We start from the raw sequence: 16,709 nt of genomic DNA on the forward strand, positions 1-16,709 counted from the left end.
TGTCACTGCAAATTGTTTATTAAAACACAAAGCAATGGACAGTGAAAAACATTCTGATTTTTTTTTTTTTTTTCCACTTTTTGGTGGGAGTTGGGTGGGGGCATGGGAGGGGTAGGGCAGATGGAGAGAGCCCGGAAGGAAAGACAGCTCTGTGCACCCCGGCAGCTTTCCCGGGCCAGCCAGGTTCAAAGCTCCTCAGTCACACCCCGCTGTGTTGCTATAAATGCATGTTGTGGCTACAGACAGAGCAGGTTTGGCCTCCGCAGGGAGAGGATGGGCTTCTAGAATAGGAGCTACAAGGGCTACCATGAACTGGACACTGTGGCTCCAGCACTTGGTACAGAATCGACCGACCAAGAGGGGCAGGCTGGTGTCCTAACAAGCCCAGCTTAGGCCGATGACAGTTGAAGAGGCTGCCCTGAGCTCTGAAGGGACAGCTGGTCCAAGCATGGGAGAGCTTGGGGGAAGGAAAATCCTCGGAGGGGACTGATCCAGGGTCCAATTTCTTTTCATTCCCCGGATCACGACGCAGCAGGGAAGAGAGGAGTCAAGGGTGTCTCATTCCCCGGTCTGTCCTCCCACCTGGCCCTGCAAACTCCCCTCTCCCACCTGACAACTCAGCCCTCCTTTCCTGACAGTTGTCCTTTGAAAGGACGGAAAGCGCACTTCAGATTGTTGTTGATTTTCCTTGTACTGAAATAAAGGCCCGAAGCTCAAAATAGAGGTGAGAATGGAGTCCTGCTTTTCCTGGTGCTGCGTGCCCCCATCTCACAAGACTGCCTGGATGCAAGAGGTGCCAAGGGCCTCTCTGCCAACTCCAACAGGCACTACTGTTTCCCTGGCTGCCAGCACCATCCTGGCTCCTTGTTTTTATACTCCTGGGGCGGGGGGGGGGTGCGGGGCAGGAGCAGGGAACCCGTCCCAAGAGATCCATCTTGCTCTTTCCCTGCCAACCCAGCCAGGCCCCAAATTGCCAGCCCTCATCCAAATGGTCTGGCAGCTGAAAGCCAGCTAGCCAAAGGCTGCTAGGCAAGGACACACCAGATCGGCAGTGAGCCACCCACGTAACAGAGAAGAAACCACCCTCGCCGGGCAGTGGACCCATTGGTGCCAACCTAGTCTTGTAACAAAACGGGGAAATCTAGCCCTCTTGCCCCAGGAGAGGTCTAAATACAGAAGGAGCCCTAGCTCGGGCTGAAAGGGAGAAACGACTCCAATCTCTCTGAAGCTTGAACGATAAGGCTTCTTTGCAATTTTCTTAGAGCTCTTTCATCCCTAATCGTCTCTTCCCACAGAAGAGGAGCAGATTCCTTTTCTGGTTTCTGAACGGATCCCAGGTGTCTCTGGTTCTACTTCTGCACCATCCCTTAGGCTCCTTCCCCAGGGTCACAGCAGGAGGCCCTAAGCTTACCCTCCCTCCCCACCTTGTTTTTGTGACACAGGAGTATCTCTTATTAGTCTCTCATTCTGGAAAGCTCACCTGCTCTTCTAAGTCTTTTTGGAGAGGCGTGGAGGATAGCATTATATGTTGCCACTTGATGCCATTAAGGCTCCCCGAGGCAAGAAGACACTTGGACTAGGTCAGAGCCAGCCAGCAAAGGGGAAGGGAGAGAAGGGACGGGGAGGCAGCCCCACGGCAGGAACAGTGAGACCCCCTGCCCAGACCTGAATCTTGTGGGAACACCCATCCTGGCTCAGAGCAGGAGAGGAAAAGGCACTGTGCTGACCGGCTGGGTCTTTCCCCAACCCCCAGGGAGGGTGGAGAACCTACTGATTCTCCCCCTGGGCTTCCCAAGGTGAGCCCGTTTCTAGGAAAAGGAGCGTAAGAGCTAGGAAAGGGAAAATACTGCTGCTGCTTTCCGAAGTTCAACTCAGATCCTAGAAGCCACGGCCAGGCTTTCCCAGGAGAGCGCAGAAGCAGGATGCGAAGGGCGAGAAATTCCTTAAAACAGAAGCTTCTCCAAAAAGAAAAGAAGTCACAACGCGATTCTAAAACTGGATTAAACAGTCCCCAGGCACAGAAAGGGGGCGGGTAACGTAACTCAAACTTTACCCCATCTCTTCAAAGCCTAAGTGACTTCTAATATGATCCTCCAATTTTGGGCCAGTATCTCTTAGGCAAACGGTGGGAACGGGAAAACAAGATCACACTCTCCAAGCGACAGGTGGGCCCACAGGCCCTGTGGTCCTCCTGCGAGTCTAACACCACTGAAACAAAGAGAACCATCTTTCAAGTCGCCAAAACGCAAGGTAAACATTGAGCAGCTTCTTCTCGATCATACAGGTTTTTTTCTGTTTTGTTTTTTCCCCCCAGAACAACATATTTGGTTTAGGGTACCTGGGTCCCACAGATTGTTTCCTGGCATGATGTTCCCATCAGGGTTGAGTGAAGCCCCCTAAAAGTCTGACTGGAGGCCAGCTGGTCTCTGACCCCAATCAGGGCAACACTGCAGACTCAGCCCACCTCCCACGGACATCTGTGCCTGGTCCAACTGGAAACTGGACCTGAGCCACACTTCTGGCACCAGGAGTTTCATCTCAGTTAGCGTTTGCTCTTGGCTTTGGCCAGCTGGGCTGAGGAGGATCTCAGAAGCTCGGACAGAGTGTGGATCCCGTAGAGAAGAGTCGAGGTCTTTCCTTTCCCACCCCTAACAGGCCTGACTTCTCACCTCCCCAACCCCAGCCAGCAACTCCCCTACCGCGCAGACTCTCAGCCCTAGCACCAGCTCAAGACACAGACACAGGGACAAACAGTGCAAAGAGCAAAGGATAAACAACAGAGTAATTCTTGACGCGCACAATACAAAAAATAAAAATAAACAGTACCCCGTTCCCACCCCTTTAACCTAAACTTCATGTACCTATAACATCTTGAAGGAGCAAAAAAAAAACAAACAAACCAAAAAGCTTTCAAGTTCAGCATCCCAAGCCAACCGTGACCAGCCCTGGGCGGCTTTGAGAGCTGGGTGGGCTTGGCTACAGGGTACTTGACCCCCGCCCCTGCCATACTTCTTCCTGTTTCCTCACTTCCCCTTTAGCTTTTATGAGCCACAGAAAGCTGTTCCTTCCTTTCAGACACGACCAAAAAGGAAAGCGCCCATCCCTGTCCCTGAGCTCAGGGAAAGGGTGGGCTGGGAAACAGAGGCAGAAGCGAGGCTGCTTGGCTTACAGTACCGTGAGGAAATGGCCCCAGGAGTCAGGGTTTCCTTCTGAGACTCTGAGTCACTGGAGGGAAGGGTTGAGGTGAGGAGGCGGGGAGCCCTCCTTCCTCAGAGAGACCCAGCAAATGAATGGACAAGGCAAGATGGCGGCCGCAAGCCCTCCCGCATCCTGTTTACCCCGTGGCGTGGGCAGTGGCCTCAGGAGAGCGGCGATGGGACGGGAATCCAAGCCACCGTCAGAAGCCTGAGTGACCGTCGGGACGCCCACTGCCCCAGGCAGGCGGTCCCCAGGACAGAGGCTTCAGGACGTCCCTGCGAAATGCAGGAGGCTTTGTGATGCACTCCAAGTGCGCCTCTAGTCATAGCTTCAGGCCGCAGCCACCCGGCTGCCTGACTCTTGCCCGAGGACGGACATCTAAGTCACAACTGAAATGAAGGGCTTTGACTCTCTCGAAGGACTAAAAGGCGGACCTGGAGTAACTTCGGTCAGAACCCAAAACCCAGGATGGGAGCCCAGGGGCTACTTCCTTTGTCCCAAAACTACCAGTTCAAATATGCAGAGCTCTTGGAAACCAGAAACAAAAAAAACCCTCAAAATTCAACAGGTTCTAAAGATGGGCCTGGCCTGAGAGTCTGTGCTGTTCCAGCCCCAGCAGCGGCTCATCCTGTGGCTCTCCATCCACAAAACTCCTTGTAGCTTGCCTGGGTCCCAGCTCAGTGCTCCGCTAATGGGGAAAAGGCTGACTGGGATCAGAAAGGTGGGCAACAGGGGAGCCTCACTTCCCTCAGAAAATTTTCGCAGGGAATTCAAGACAGACATATCCGGGGCTGCCAGGCCTAGGGCTGCCTGTTAACCTTCCTGCCCCATCACACCAAGAACTTGGCAGTGACCTGGACAGGGGAAATGAAAGGTCATAAGGGCGCACTCTTAAGGTCAGTGAGAGGCGTCACTGGGCCAGATACAATTATTCTAGCTCCTTGGGGCAGCTCTAGCCTTAAGCCAAAACTGGCTGAACCATGACGTAGGACGAGGAGGGAATCAATGAACGTCGGATACTAGATACTCTCAACAGTGGTCAGTCACTTAGTAGGGCTCAGGTCTCTGAGGTTGCTCTTAAGTTATGCTAACGTAAGCCTTTTCCAATCCAAAGACCAGAAGAGACTTTTAAGGTCAAGTGTTCTGTGTCTGCAGGCTGGAAAGCCTCTGTGTCCCCTGGCAGCAAGCCCCTACAAAGGGGCCAGTAAAAGAGCTGCTCGGTCAGGTCCTCCTGGCTGCTGGCTCAGAGATCCAGGGAGGGAGGTACCAGTAAGGTGAGGTGGTGGAGGAGAAGACATTCAAGCAGAGGGAACTCCAGATCCCCAATGTCTCCTTCCCTTCTTGGCAATAACTTAGCAGGATGGTTGAGAGAGAGCGAGAAGAGATTTCCAAATGAGCCAGGTTCAGAAAAATAAGAGAGAGAGAGGAAATCAAATCCCCAACAGGCACTGAAATCAAAATGATCTGCTGTGGTAAGAAGTCATAGGCAACTCGAGGACCTGATAGAAACGAATCGCCTTGGATACCAGACAGTCCTCTAACTGGCGCGTGTCAAGGAGAAAAGCGATGACAAAGCTCAAACACTTAAGGTGGAACCGTCACTGGGCTAAAACCAGACAGGCTTCCATGTAAGGAAGTATTAACTTTTCCTCTTTTGAATCCCCCTTCCATTTTTGTCTTATCATACAAATTATACACCTTCACACACACACACAGACCACACACCCACTTGGAATCCCAGGACATCTGAAAACTTCTCTGGACGTCACTTCAGAACATACCCAACTCCCAGCGCTGGTCTTCTGGAGTAAGAAGATCGTATTTGCCTGCTGTTAATTTCTAACCTAAGAAAAGGAACCAGGTCAGCTCTGAGTTCAGAGTTCCTTCCACTGGACGAAGACCCTTGGCCAGGTGGGATCGAGTTTACCCTACGTACCCGAGAGAGGAAAGAGACAGCTGGGGGCTGCCCCAGGGAGAGGATGAGGACTAGAGCAGGTCTGGGACCAGGTGGTGGATGAGGGCTGCTCTCTAGTCACTCTGCCTCTTTTCATCTCCTTTAATTGTGTGTGTGTGTGTGTGTGTGTGTGTTTTCTCACGTTTTTGTTAATCACTATAAAAAATACAGAAACCCAAACCAACACGTTCGGTTTCTTTCCCACACCCCTCCACCTGTTCAGGATGGTGATCGGTTCTCACAACCGGCAGAGGCAGAAGAGGGTTGGAATGAAGACTCCGAAGGCCACCAGGATGGGAAACATGAGGCTGCTGTTGTCCGAGGCGTAGGGGTTGGGCGTGCGGGGGCCCGACTGCACTCGGTTCTTATTGGTCTGTCTCTTGAGATTAGACCCTTCATCGTATTCTTCTTCCTCCTCCTCTTCTTCTTTCTTTTCCAGTCCTGGATGAGGCTGCAGCTTTGGCACATCTGACACGAGAACAAGAACACCTTTTAAGTAAGACTCACGGCATTTAAATGAGGCCCTTAAGGGAAGTAAATGAGCCACAAGAGACCCTATGACCTAAAGCAGGATCCACAGGAAGGAGCAGCCACAGTTCCCAGCCTGGAGAACAGCAGATGGCTGCAAACATGGGTCTTCCTGAGATTTAACTAAAACGGAGTAGAAGTCTTGCACCCTGAGAGACTCCCTGTCTCCCTTCCCTGTCCTACTTCTTTAGAGCCTGGGGAGAACCAGACTGGATGAGGACAGTGACCCAACATCCCAAGCTTAACCTTTTCAAATCTCTCCTTCTCCCTCCTCCAACCCCACATTCCCTTCTGATGCACACAGCAACCGAGGAAAAGCTGATCCACGGAGTTCTGGGTTCTCCGCACACCCTCCCCCTCTGTTCACTGTCCCCTCCCAAGGGATTCTGTTTACCCATCAGTCTGGGAGTAAGACATCCTCTGGGATGTGCCTCCAGATGAGGTGGGGAAAGGCATGGAGGTGGGATGGGGGAGCAAAGTCACTGAGACAGATGCCTTCTCTGCAAAAACCGGCCTGGGAAAGCTGGCAGCCAGGACCTTCAACCCCAAGAAAGAGATGGACTTTTGGGCTGGATCCCAGAACAAGGAGACATTAAGTGAACTTCTGCTAAGTGCAGCCCAGCAACAGTGTGCTCTTAGAGCACACCACTCAGGGCCCTTCCTCTGCCTTTTTCCTCTTTCTATCTACCTGCCCCGCACCTCATTCACAGAAGTCAAAGAAACAGAATAAGAGTAAGGTTTAGGCAATTCCAAATGACTACAAGGGTCAGGGCACACCCAGTCCTGATTTACAGAGCAGTTAAAAGGATTTTTGTCTAAAACCAACTCACTGATTAAATGGTGACAGGAAGATCTGAACACAGACCCTGCTGCAAAGCTTAGGGCTAGCACCGTGCTTGCTACACTTCAGCCTGGGCCACCTGACTCCGGGTTCCTCATATTAAGGCTTTAAGTGTTAGGGGTTTCAGAATAGTGATCAGCTAAATCACCCCTAGCGGTTCCCTCAATCATATCCTTCAGCTCACGTCAAAAAGCAGATCAGAGGAGCTGCCCAGGCGGCTCAGTGTAGAGAATCTACCTGCCGATGCAGGAGACATGGGTTTGATTCCTGGTCCAGGAAGATCCCAGGTGCTGGGGACAACTAAGCCCCTGAGCCACAGCTACTGAGCCTGCGCCCTAGAGCCCAGGAGCTACAGCTACTGAGCCTGCGCCCTAGAGCCCAGGAGCCACAGTTACTGAGCCTGCACCCTAGAGCCCAGGAGCCACAGCTACTGAGCCTGCGCCCTAGAGCCCAGGAGCCACAGCTACTGAGTCCACCTGGGGAGCAACTGCTGAAGCCTGAGTACCTAAGACCGTGCTCCATAAAAGAGAAGCCACCACAATGAGGAGCCTGCATACCACAACTAGAGAGGAGCCTCCGCTTGCCCCAACTAGAGAAAAGCCCTCACCGCAATGAAGAGCCGGCATAGCCAAAAATAAATAATTAAAAAAAAAAAAAAGCAGACCAGAAACACAACTTACCATCCACTGTCCCAGCCATGATGTAGAGTGCACAGACTTTGGGGTTGTCATAGTATCCCTAAAATAAGGGAAACAGCGGTTACCGCCACACAGCAGCAAATAGCTCCCCGCTGCCCCTGGCACCCATCCTTTTGAGCTCGTCCTTGGCTGAAAGGGGACAGAGGAGGAGCGTTACCTTGACAAATTCGATGTAGAGTTTGCCTGTGAAGGTGGACACCTCGCCCTGGACGCTCAGCTTCCCCTTCCGGATGCTCATCGGGATGATCTCATCATGGGCAGTACTGTGCCCTACACGATCAAAGATATCCAGGTCCTTCACCACCACGTGGCCGTTCAACCGCACGTCAAACACCTGCCAAGATGAGACAAGCAGACAGTGTCAAAACCACCTGCTTCAGACTTTAAGGCTCTGTGCTTCTAACGTACGGGTTGCAGGTTCGACCCCTGGTAGGGCAGGTTCTCCATGCCACTCGACACAGCCAAAACAAACAAAAAACCATCTGCTTCACACTCCTTCAGCAGCTGGACATTAGGCACCTGCCTGGGCTTCAAGTTCAAAAGTAATTTAAGGAATGACAGGCAGGGCTGGATAGACTTCAGGGTGGCTAGAGACCTTTACCTGAGCCAAACCAAAGGCACATTCCTTCACTGTCAAGGTTGCTAACTGGGAACAAAGAGTGCAAACAAAAAACTCAAGGCAGAAAGAAGGAAAGTCAGAAGAAGGGACAGGAAAATATCACAGTGAAAAACAAGAAGGTGCAGACAACCAAGAAGGGAGAGGTTATAACCAGGAGGACCTTAAGAAGATTAGTTAATTGCTAAGATCTAGGATTCTGGCATTGCCTTCTGTCAGTTCAGTTCAGTCACTCACTCGTGTCTGACTCTTTGCAACCCCATGGACTGCAGCACGCCAGGCTTCCCTGTCTATCACCAACTCCCGGAGTTTGTTCAAATTCATGTCCATCGCATCGGTGATGCCATCCAACCATCTCATCCTCTGTCCCCTTTTCCTCCCTCAATCTTTCCTAGCATCAGGTTCTTTCTGTCACAGGTACCTTCTGTCAACCACGAGGCAAATGCAGCCTCGTGGTTACGGGACACAGCTGGGCAAGAGGAATAATGCAGCTTTGGGAGTTCCCTGGTGGCCTAGTCATTAGGATTCCGGGCTTTCACTGGGGTTCAGTCCTTGGTCAGGGAACTGAGATCCCACAAGCCACATGGCGTGACCTTAAAAAGAAAACCCAGCTTTTCCTCAAACGTCAATTATTCCTCTCTCCTAAGCACCTACATTCTCTGGGAGCTTTCTCCCAGAGTGGCGGGGTCCCACTGGTCAAGTGGGGGCCTGAGCCGCCTCACCTTCTGCTGGGACTGCGCGAAGTAGACCTCAGCAAACTTCAGCACCAGCACGTAGTCCCCCTCCTCCTTGATGGGCACTTCGTAGCCAAAGGTCTCCTCGTTGTACCGCTCTGTCTGATATAGGATCTGGTCCTCCGGGTTGGAACGCAGGATTGGTAGCTTCATGCCATAGTCAGAGGCTGGCGACAAAAGATACAAGAGAAACCACATCAGAGGCCAAACACAAAAGCAGACTGGAGACCCCAGAATGGCCAGGGGCGTTTCCCCGGGCAAAGCTAATAACCCTCCCCCATTGCACCTGGCTCCAAAGAGACCAGCCACAAAGGCAGGAGTCAGGGAGCTGTTACCAAGGAAGAGTAAAATGAAAGAAACCAACACAGAAATCACCCCAACAAGCTCCCATCACCCTCACAGCAAAACTTTCAAACATTCATGAAATTGACTTTTCCCCAGCCATATTCAGAGTGATGGGAATGGAACAAGTCTAACTCATTATTACAACAAAGCACTGCCCTACAGCTGCTGGGCTTCAGAGAAACCTCGTAAAAGCAGGAGGATGGCCAGGAACACTGCAAGATGATTAAGTTCAAAGAATTTTTTTTCCTCATTTGGAAGAGCTCAGTCTAAGTAAAAAAAAAAAAAACAGGATATCTGTTAGGAAAGTCATTCTTCATTGTCTTTACTGCAAATAAGAAACCAGCTTTCGTTGCTTTTTACAACGTTTTCATTCAAAAAGTTCCAGGGCTGGTCAAAAGCAACAAGGTCGTTAGAAAGAGGATGTGATGCTCTCTAATTTCCTCTGGGTCTAACACCTTACTTCCCACAGACTCACGAACTCAACCTCACCCGTGGTCTCAAACATTCCCCCAGACAAACTGAAAGAAGAAACAAGATTCCCGCTGTATCCCCAGGACATAACGTCGTCCTGGGCACGTTCATCAGCGCGCTCAGTGTGATCCACTGAACAAACAAATGGCAACAAAGGAGGTGCCCGCAGCGTAGTCAAGTCACATGCTCCTCTCCACAGGAGAGCCATCCTAGCAGGGAAGGAAAATGGTCCACGGTCCTGTTGCACCTCTGGCCTCAGATTCCCAGCTCCAGAAGGAGCCACCTTCCCCATTTGGGACAGATGAGGAATGTGTGCATGTGCGTGCTCAGTCACTCAGTCGTGTCTGACTCTTTGCGACCCCACGGACTCTAGCCCACCAGGCTCCTCTGTCCAGCTAACAATACTGGAGTGGGTTGCCATTTCCTCCCCCAGAGGATCTTCCCAACCCAGGGATTGAAACTGCTTCTCCACTGGTGGGCTGATTCTTTACCACTGAGCCACCTTTCCCATTTTAAACAGATGAGGAAGAAGGCAGAGTAAAAAGTTGTTTTTTGTGGGTGGGTATCAGAAGAGCCAAAATCCTCTACTGCCCTCAGCTATGACTCTGTGTATGTTTTTCTTTCTCCCACACAACAAACTAACCCGGGTCCTTCCTCAAATATGCTTCCACACTCAGGGCCAAGAGGTGAACACTATGCCTTCCAGAGCTCTATCCATCTACTTTCCAAACCACAGACTCAGCAGTGATTTTGGTACACGGGCCTAGTCTCTCCTCCACCTGGGAGGAGGAGTCTTGGAGCTAAGATGTCAAGACCACCTTCCAGTTTCACATGGTGGCTCTGAAGACATCTGGCACCTGGATCCCCAGGGTGATGTTTGAGAGCGGTCACTCTGGCAGCTTTATCTTCCGAGAATCCAAGAGACAGGATCTTTTATCTCCACAGGAGGTAAGAGAGTAACTAGAAGATCCAGTGGCTGAGGTCAAGCCTTCCAGAAAAATAAACAGAACTGTTAACAGTTCCTGTAAGTGAATAGCAGCCAGATCAGATGGACTGATGAGACAATGAACAGGAAACTCATTGCACTTTTGTCTCCAGACATTTTTTCTTCCTATTTCTCCTTGAAAAATCAAAGGGGCTGGGGTGCTGAGTAGCTCTACAAAGGATGTGCTGCCAACTGCCCCAGATACAACCCCCAGGCTCAGACCACAAACCTATAAAGATATAAAGATTGCCGATCCTCTTCCAAATGAGTTCTAAGAATCTCCCTCTTTCACAAAGACCGTGATCCTTACAAATTTGGAATGGTCACTCGATTTGCTTTTCGGAGACACAGAAAATGTTATGCATGTGTGGAGAATCTATTTTCCCCCCTTCTGGCATGGAAAAAGTGAGAAACTGACGGTAACATAATCTGTGGCAGTCTCAGTCTCACAGCTAAGAAAACTCAGCAAAAAACTACTCAACAACCTTGGAATTACCTTTAAAAGCTTTTCCAAGTGGCTTGCCCACGAAATTTCCCACATGCAAAGCTGAATTTGCCCAAGTCTCAAGAGAGACAATAGCAACTTCCCCTTCCCCTCCGAGCCTTTATGCCTTCATGGCTACCTTAACAGTGAAGTGAACACGGGGAACATACAATGGCAGCTGGAATTAGAATTTCGAGTTAGCCCGACAGAGGTCAGACGGTTAACCAAAGATGGAACGGGGCCAGAGGGTCCACACTCTGTCCACAGCTTCTTAGCTCTAGACAATAGAGTCACCAGGCTACTTGAAAAACTCAGTCCAGGTTTGAGGGGAAGATGGGCCTGGATTTGAATCCTGGCTCTGCTACCTACTATGTGATGTAGAACATGTTGTTGTCTCTAGGCGTTTTTTCATCTGGAAAACAGGGTACCATCTACCTAAATTCTCTGCTAGTGAACTGCTCCTAGGAGGGCCTGCAAATGAAATTGGCCTCTTATGTAGCAGTATATTAAAGTGCTAGTCATTCAATCATGTCTGACTCTTTGTGACCCCAGACTGTAGCCCGCCAGGTTCCTCTGTCCATGGGATTCTCCAGGCAAGAATACTGGAGTGGGTTGCATTCCCTTCTCCAGGGGATCTTCCCAACCCAGGGATCGAACCCAAGTCTTTGCACTGCAGGCAGATTCTTAACCGTCTGAGCCACCAAGAAAGCAGTATAAGAAGAGAATTTTAAACAAATCCCTTGGCCTTAAGCAAATCAGAAGTACCAGTGTCTCTCTCACATTATCTTTCAAGCTCTTATTTCCCCAAAGCCAGATCCTTCCCCAGCCAAAAGGGAAGAATCTTCTTTGTTGTTCTTTAATTGCTCAGTCCTGTCTGAATCTTTTGCAACCTCATGGACTGTAGCCCACTGGGTTCCTCTGTCCATGGAATTTCCCAGGCAAGAATACTGGAGTGGGTTGCCATTTCCTTCTCCAGGGGATCTTCCCGATCCAGTAATCAAACCTGCATCTCCTGCATTAGCAGGCGGATTCCTTACCACTGCCACCAGGGAAGCCCCTGCAGGGTCTTCCTTAGGTCCTAGAGAATTAGTAATCTGATGGGCTCAGACCCCTGGCCAGCTTTTTCCCCTCCAGAGCCATATTCTGCTCCACTTGTAATTCCTTGTAAAAGATCTTCAAGCAAAGAAAAAGACAGACACTTGAACCTACTCTGGACAGAATTTTCAGACTCATGTCACTGATTCCTAAAGCATGACAAGTTTTATGAAGGAAAACAAGGTTCAGAGAGGGAACGCAAATTCATCAAGGCCGTACAAATAACTAGCGGGCATCTTTCTATGAAGAAGAAATAGCCTTTTTCCTAAAACCGAGCCAATCTCTATGCCTTCAGGCCAAATAACCAAGTCTTTTCCATCAGAGTCCAGAAGAACCCACAAAGAGCAAGTTACGAAGAACCTGGGATGCAGAGCACGCCAGAATCCCACACAGAAAGCTTCTGAATCACTCTCCATAGTGGTACCTCTGTCTGCTGAAGCACACAGGTGAAAAAAGCCTTTCCCAGGCTGTCAGCATCTTCCATGAGCCCTAGCTATCCTCAAGGCAGAAATGAAATTCAATACACAATGTGAAGTGCCTTTGAAAGCAAAACCCACTAGGTGCCTTGGGCCACTCACAGTTTCCGAGAATGCCAAACTACAAAGACACTATAGAGAGACAGCAAGTTCAAAAGCAGGCCAAACTCTTATCTGGATTAACTTGGCAACAAACATCTGAATTCATTAAACACAAAAATGGACTTTCCTTGGGTGCTGAAAACATCACGGGCGTATGGAAAATAAAGACGTTCAGCTCCAAAGGAAATTAGTGTAAATAGCAGCAGGGTTCGGGGGGTGGGGAGCAAGGGTCTCCAAATACTTGGCACACCCTTATCCAAACAGAAGGAGCAGCTGCACTTCCCTTCGTGGTACTGACTCCCCTGCACAGAAAGAATCTAAAGAGCTGCTTTCCGAGAGAGAAAGACTAATCACTTCTCAGCCCGACCTACAGCCAGCAAAATGCTGCTCTCAGGAGCCCTCCAAGTGCAACGTCGCAACTGGCTGGCTCAAGCTACATCAACCTAAAGGCTGACAACCAGCCTCCACCCTCATTCAACCCTTAACACTGCTGCAATTCATACCCAAGTGGACTACCAGTGTGGAGCAGGGAACCTCCATTTAGAGTGCCAGGGTTCCAGCCAGGATTCCAGAACAAGTGAGCTTTCGTAATATGGTAAGTTGCACAATTTTACCTGCTACAATAAATTCTTCCAAAGGCACTGCAACTATGATCCAGTAACCTAAGGAGAGACAGCCTGACTGACTGCTGATCAGACTCAAAAAAAAAAAAAAAAACAAACCCACTGGTACCAGCAAATGAAAACCAGGATTTCTGAATAAGGGAAGTAAAGTAGCTGGGGACTAAACCTGTGTGCTCTCAGCTCCCTCCTCCCCACTAGGGACCAAAGAGAATAAGGTCACCTAGGAAAAGCCTGGAATTTGTTAATTGAAAAGGAACCATCTGTACATGGCCTCACCACAGCTATCTCTAGAGGCGAAGTCCACAAACGGTCTCTAATTTCCTCAAGGGCTTCTTCCGCCCTGCCCACACCCATGAAGAAAGAGGAAGGGTCCAGGCTGAAGATAACAACCACCTCCTGCTATTAAGTCTGCCTTTGGCTGCTGTGATGGCTGCTGAAGACCAGGGCCCTGACTCAGCTGAACCCAGGCTACTGAGACCTACATGCCAGGGCTAAATAAATTCCAGAGCTAAACTGAAGACAAACGTGGAGCTTTGGAAAACTGCTCTGTGCCCCAACACCCCCACGTCTATGGAAGCAATAAACACCCCCCAATACAACAAATTCCAAGCAGGCCAGGGCAATTAATTTGGTTGAAAGAACCAAGTTAAACCTTTTAGGAAAAGCAAGAGCCAAATCTGGGCATCGTGGAAAAAAGAGTGAGAAAGTCTGTTTCCTACTTTTCTGGAGATGGCCTGTTGCCAAGCTGGCAGCCTCTGAACCCAGCCGACAGCATAAACCTCCTTCCAACACATGAAACGGGGAACTTCCTTCTTAAACCTGTTTTCCAATCCTAAGAACAGAAGAAACAAAGTCTAGATTTTCCCAAAGAGTGGTCTGCAGATGACCTACATCAGAAGCCCCAGGGTGCAGAAACCTGGGTTTAATCTACAGGTCTAGAATTTGTATTTTTAACTAGCTCCCCCAGCAATTTTCACACTGAGAACTGTGCAGCTCTTGCAAAACTACTGTTGCTCAATCAGTTAAGCCAAAAGCAATTTTCCCATAACCTGGAATCACACCTCTCAGGACCACTGAGGGGTAGGCTCTCCGCACAGGCAGGCAGAATATTCAGACCTTACGCTGCTGACACACCACCAGCCCCGTGTGCAGTAGGGTTGGCGACATAACCACACTCTGGGAAGGGCCTTAAAGCTTCTACTTTTAAGCACACATATGCCCCGCTCCAAAAGGGGGGGGGGGGGCGGGGGAGGAGGCTACCATCAAACTTTCCTGGCCCATCCTCTTCGAAGATTCCTTTCCATTCTGGCTAAGAATCAAGACCCGCTCCTGCAGAGAGGGTAAAGAGAGCGGCCGATTTCTGGGTCGGCAGAAATCTACCAGAAACTGACCACCAGGCTAGGAACAGCGAAAACCGAAAAACCCGTGAGGCCTAGAGGTGGCAATAGGCCGCCCCCGACTTTACTTTCCCAGCGCGGTTGGAGGTGAGGGGTTAAGAAAATACAAGATGCGAGGTCCAAATATAACTTCTCGCCAACTCTCTGCCTCGATGGCTCTTGGCTGCTTCGAGCCAGTGCCAGTCTCTAGGCTCTGATCGGGTCCCCGAGGAAACTGTAGAGAGAAACTTCGCTCCAGAGACGTGGCCCCGGGGTCGAGGAAGGGGTTCGGGGCCCGCAGCCCTCGGCGCGCTGCGCCCGGCACGGCAGGCCCGGGATCCCGCGGCTCGGCCGAGGGGCTCTCACCTCTGCCCACCCGGCCTTCCAAAGGGTCCTTGCGGAAGTGGATCCCGTGCACGTCCACATGCGCCTCCCCGCCCGCGTTGACGGCCCAAATCACGCTCTCGGGCAGCCCGGCCCCCGCCAAGCGGACCACGCCGAGAGCCGGCAGCAGCAGAAGCAGCAGTCGCAGGAGCGCCACGGCGGCTCCCTCAACCGCCCGAGCGCCTAGCATGGCGGCCTTCACAGCGGGGGCAGCCTCCGCCGAGTGTTGTCCTCAGCCGGCCGCCAGGCCGCCCCAGACTCAGAAAAACAGCGCCACGGGCCGCTGTGCCTCAGCCGCCGGGGACATGTCGCTCTCAGGCCTCCTTCTCAGCCACGGGTGCCGCCTCCCACCTTAGGAACAACCTACCCCACCGCCCAGCCCCCGGCCACGACCCCGTAACCAATCAGCTCCCGGCCCTCATTAATTACCCACCACCCCGCCGGGAGGCGCCCGCCCATTGGCTGCCAGGAGCAGGAGAGGGCGTGGCTACTCTCAGGCGTCGGCCCAACCATCAGGCATGAAAGGGAGCGCGCGCAGAGGCTGGGAGTTCGGTTGAAGCGGCGGTTCAATGCGGAAGTGGCGGGGTGCAGCGCCGAGGCGGCCCCGGAATCCCGTATCTGAAGAGGAAAGGTGGCCTAGGGGGGAAGGTTTAGGATAGGGCGCACTGACACGTCGCCAGCACTTCCGGTGCTCCAGATTTTGGGGGCCGAATAGGCTCTCGAGGGGGGCGTTACCGACTTTCCCGATCCCCGCTTTCTTTCTCAGGGAGAGGCATGAACATAAGATCTAGTAGGAGAAGCAGTGATCACGCTTCCGACCTGATACCCAGCCTTTGTCCCCACGCCAGGCAGAGAACCCATCCTCCCCTAGAGAGGCCACATGAACAGGTTTTCAGGGCAAGGGTCCCACGAGGACAAGATCCCGCCCCCACCCCTTAGCGGGCTCTGGGCTGGTGGTAGCGTCCAGATGGCCCTCCAATCAGGAGGCTCCAACGCAGCGGAAACGCGTGGCCTGGCGGGGAGGGGCTCCAGGCTACCGTATCTCCATGGCGACAGCCTCAGGCTAGCCCCAGCTTGGAGGGGCGGGACTGGGGCTTCCCCGGCCCCGGCAGAAGGACTTGAGAGCGGTACCCAGTCTGAAGGTCCAGACTGTCCCACACAGAGGTGACGCTAGCTTCCTCCTTTTCTTTGGCAGTTCACACCACGCTCTCCTGCCTTGGCGATCCCTGCGCTGTGGTCGCTGCCCGAACTCCCACCTGTCAGAGAAACGGGCCCAGAGAGGGACCGAGCATTGCTCAAATGGTCAAACCACAAGTTTAGGGCGGAGCCAAGGCAAAACCTCCTTTATCCATTTGTTCCACAAATATTTATCGAGACCCTACTCCTAGGGTTGTCAGATTTAGGTAAAATACAGGAAGCACAGTTAAATTTGAATTTCAAATAAATGAACATACACTAAAAATAATTTATTGCTTGTCTAAAACTGAAATTTAACTGGGCTTTTTGGGTTTTTTTCTGACAATGCTGCCTACTACCTGCCAGGCAATGAGTTTTTGGCAGCAGTGAACAAAACTACACTCAGGATCTCACATGAGAATCACAGTCCTTACTCAATTATTTAGTTAGACCAGTGATGAGTACTCTAAAGGAACAAAGTGAGGTACCAAAGTGAAGTATAGTTGGGGAAATTTTTCTTTTTTGACCCGGCGGGTGGAATGCCTGCCGGGAAACACGGCAGGTTCTTAGTTCCCTGACCAGGGATGGAACCTGTGGCCCCTGCAATGGGAGAACAGAGTCTT

General features: G+C 51.3%; 1 protein-coding gene across 2 annotated transcripts; it reads right to left on the bottom strand.

The window, feature by feature from the left end:
- On the bottom strand, window positions 1-15,269 carry MLEC (malectin). Of its 2 annotated transcripts, XM_005891486.3 has the most exons (5): window positions 14,893-15,262; window positions 8,558-8,736; window positions 7,377-7,553; window positions 7,202-7,259; window positions 1-5,620 (listed from the first exon to the last, which is right to left on the bottom strand). In XM_005891486.3, exons 1-5 carry the CDS (start codon window positions 15,098-15,100, stop codon window positions 5,391-5,393), a joined length of 852 nt encoding a protein of 283 aa, XP_005891548.2. In that variant the 5' UTR covers window positions 15,101-15,262; the 3' UTR covers window positions 1-5,390. The 2 variants fall into 2 exon arrangements, with proteins under 2 accessions (XP_005891548.2, XP_070242115.1); XM_070386014.1 differs by lacking the exons at window positions 7,202-7,259; window positions 7,377-7,553 and having other exon boundaries at window positions 14,893-15,269.
- Window positions 15,270-16,709: the final 1,440 nt, after the last annotated feature.

The sequence above is a fragment of the Bos mutus genome, chromosome 17 (assembly GCF_027580195.1).
Source record: "Bos mutus isolate GX-2022 chromosome 17, NWIPB_WYAK_1.1, whole genome shotgun sequence".
Lineage (NCBI taxonomy): Eukaryota > Metazoa > Chordata > Mammalia > Artiodactyla > Bovidae > Bos > Bos mutus.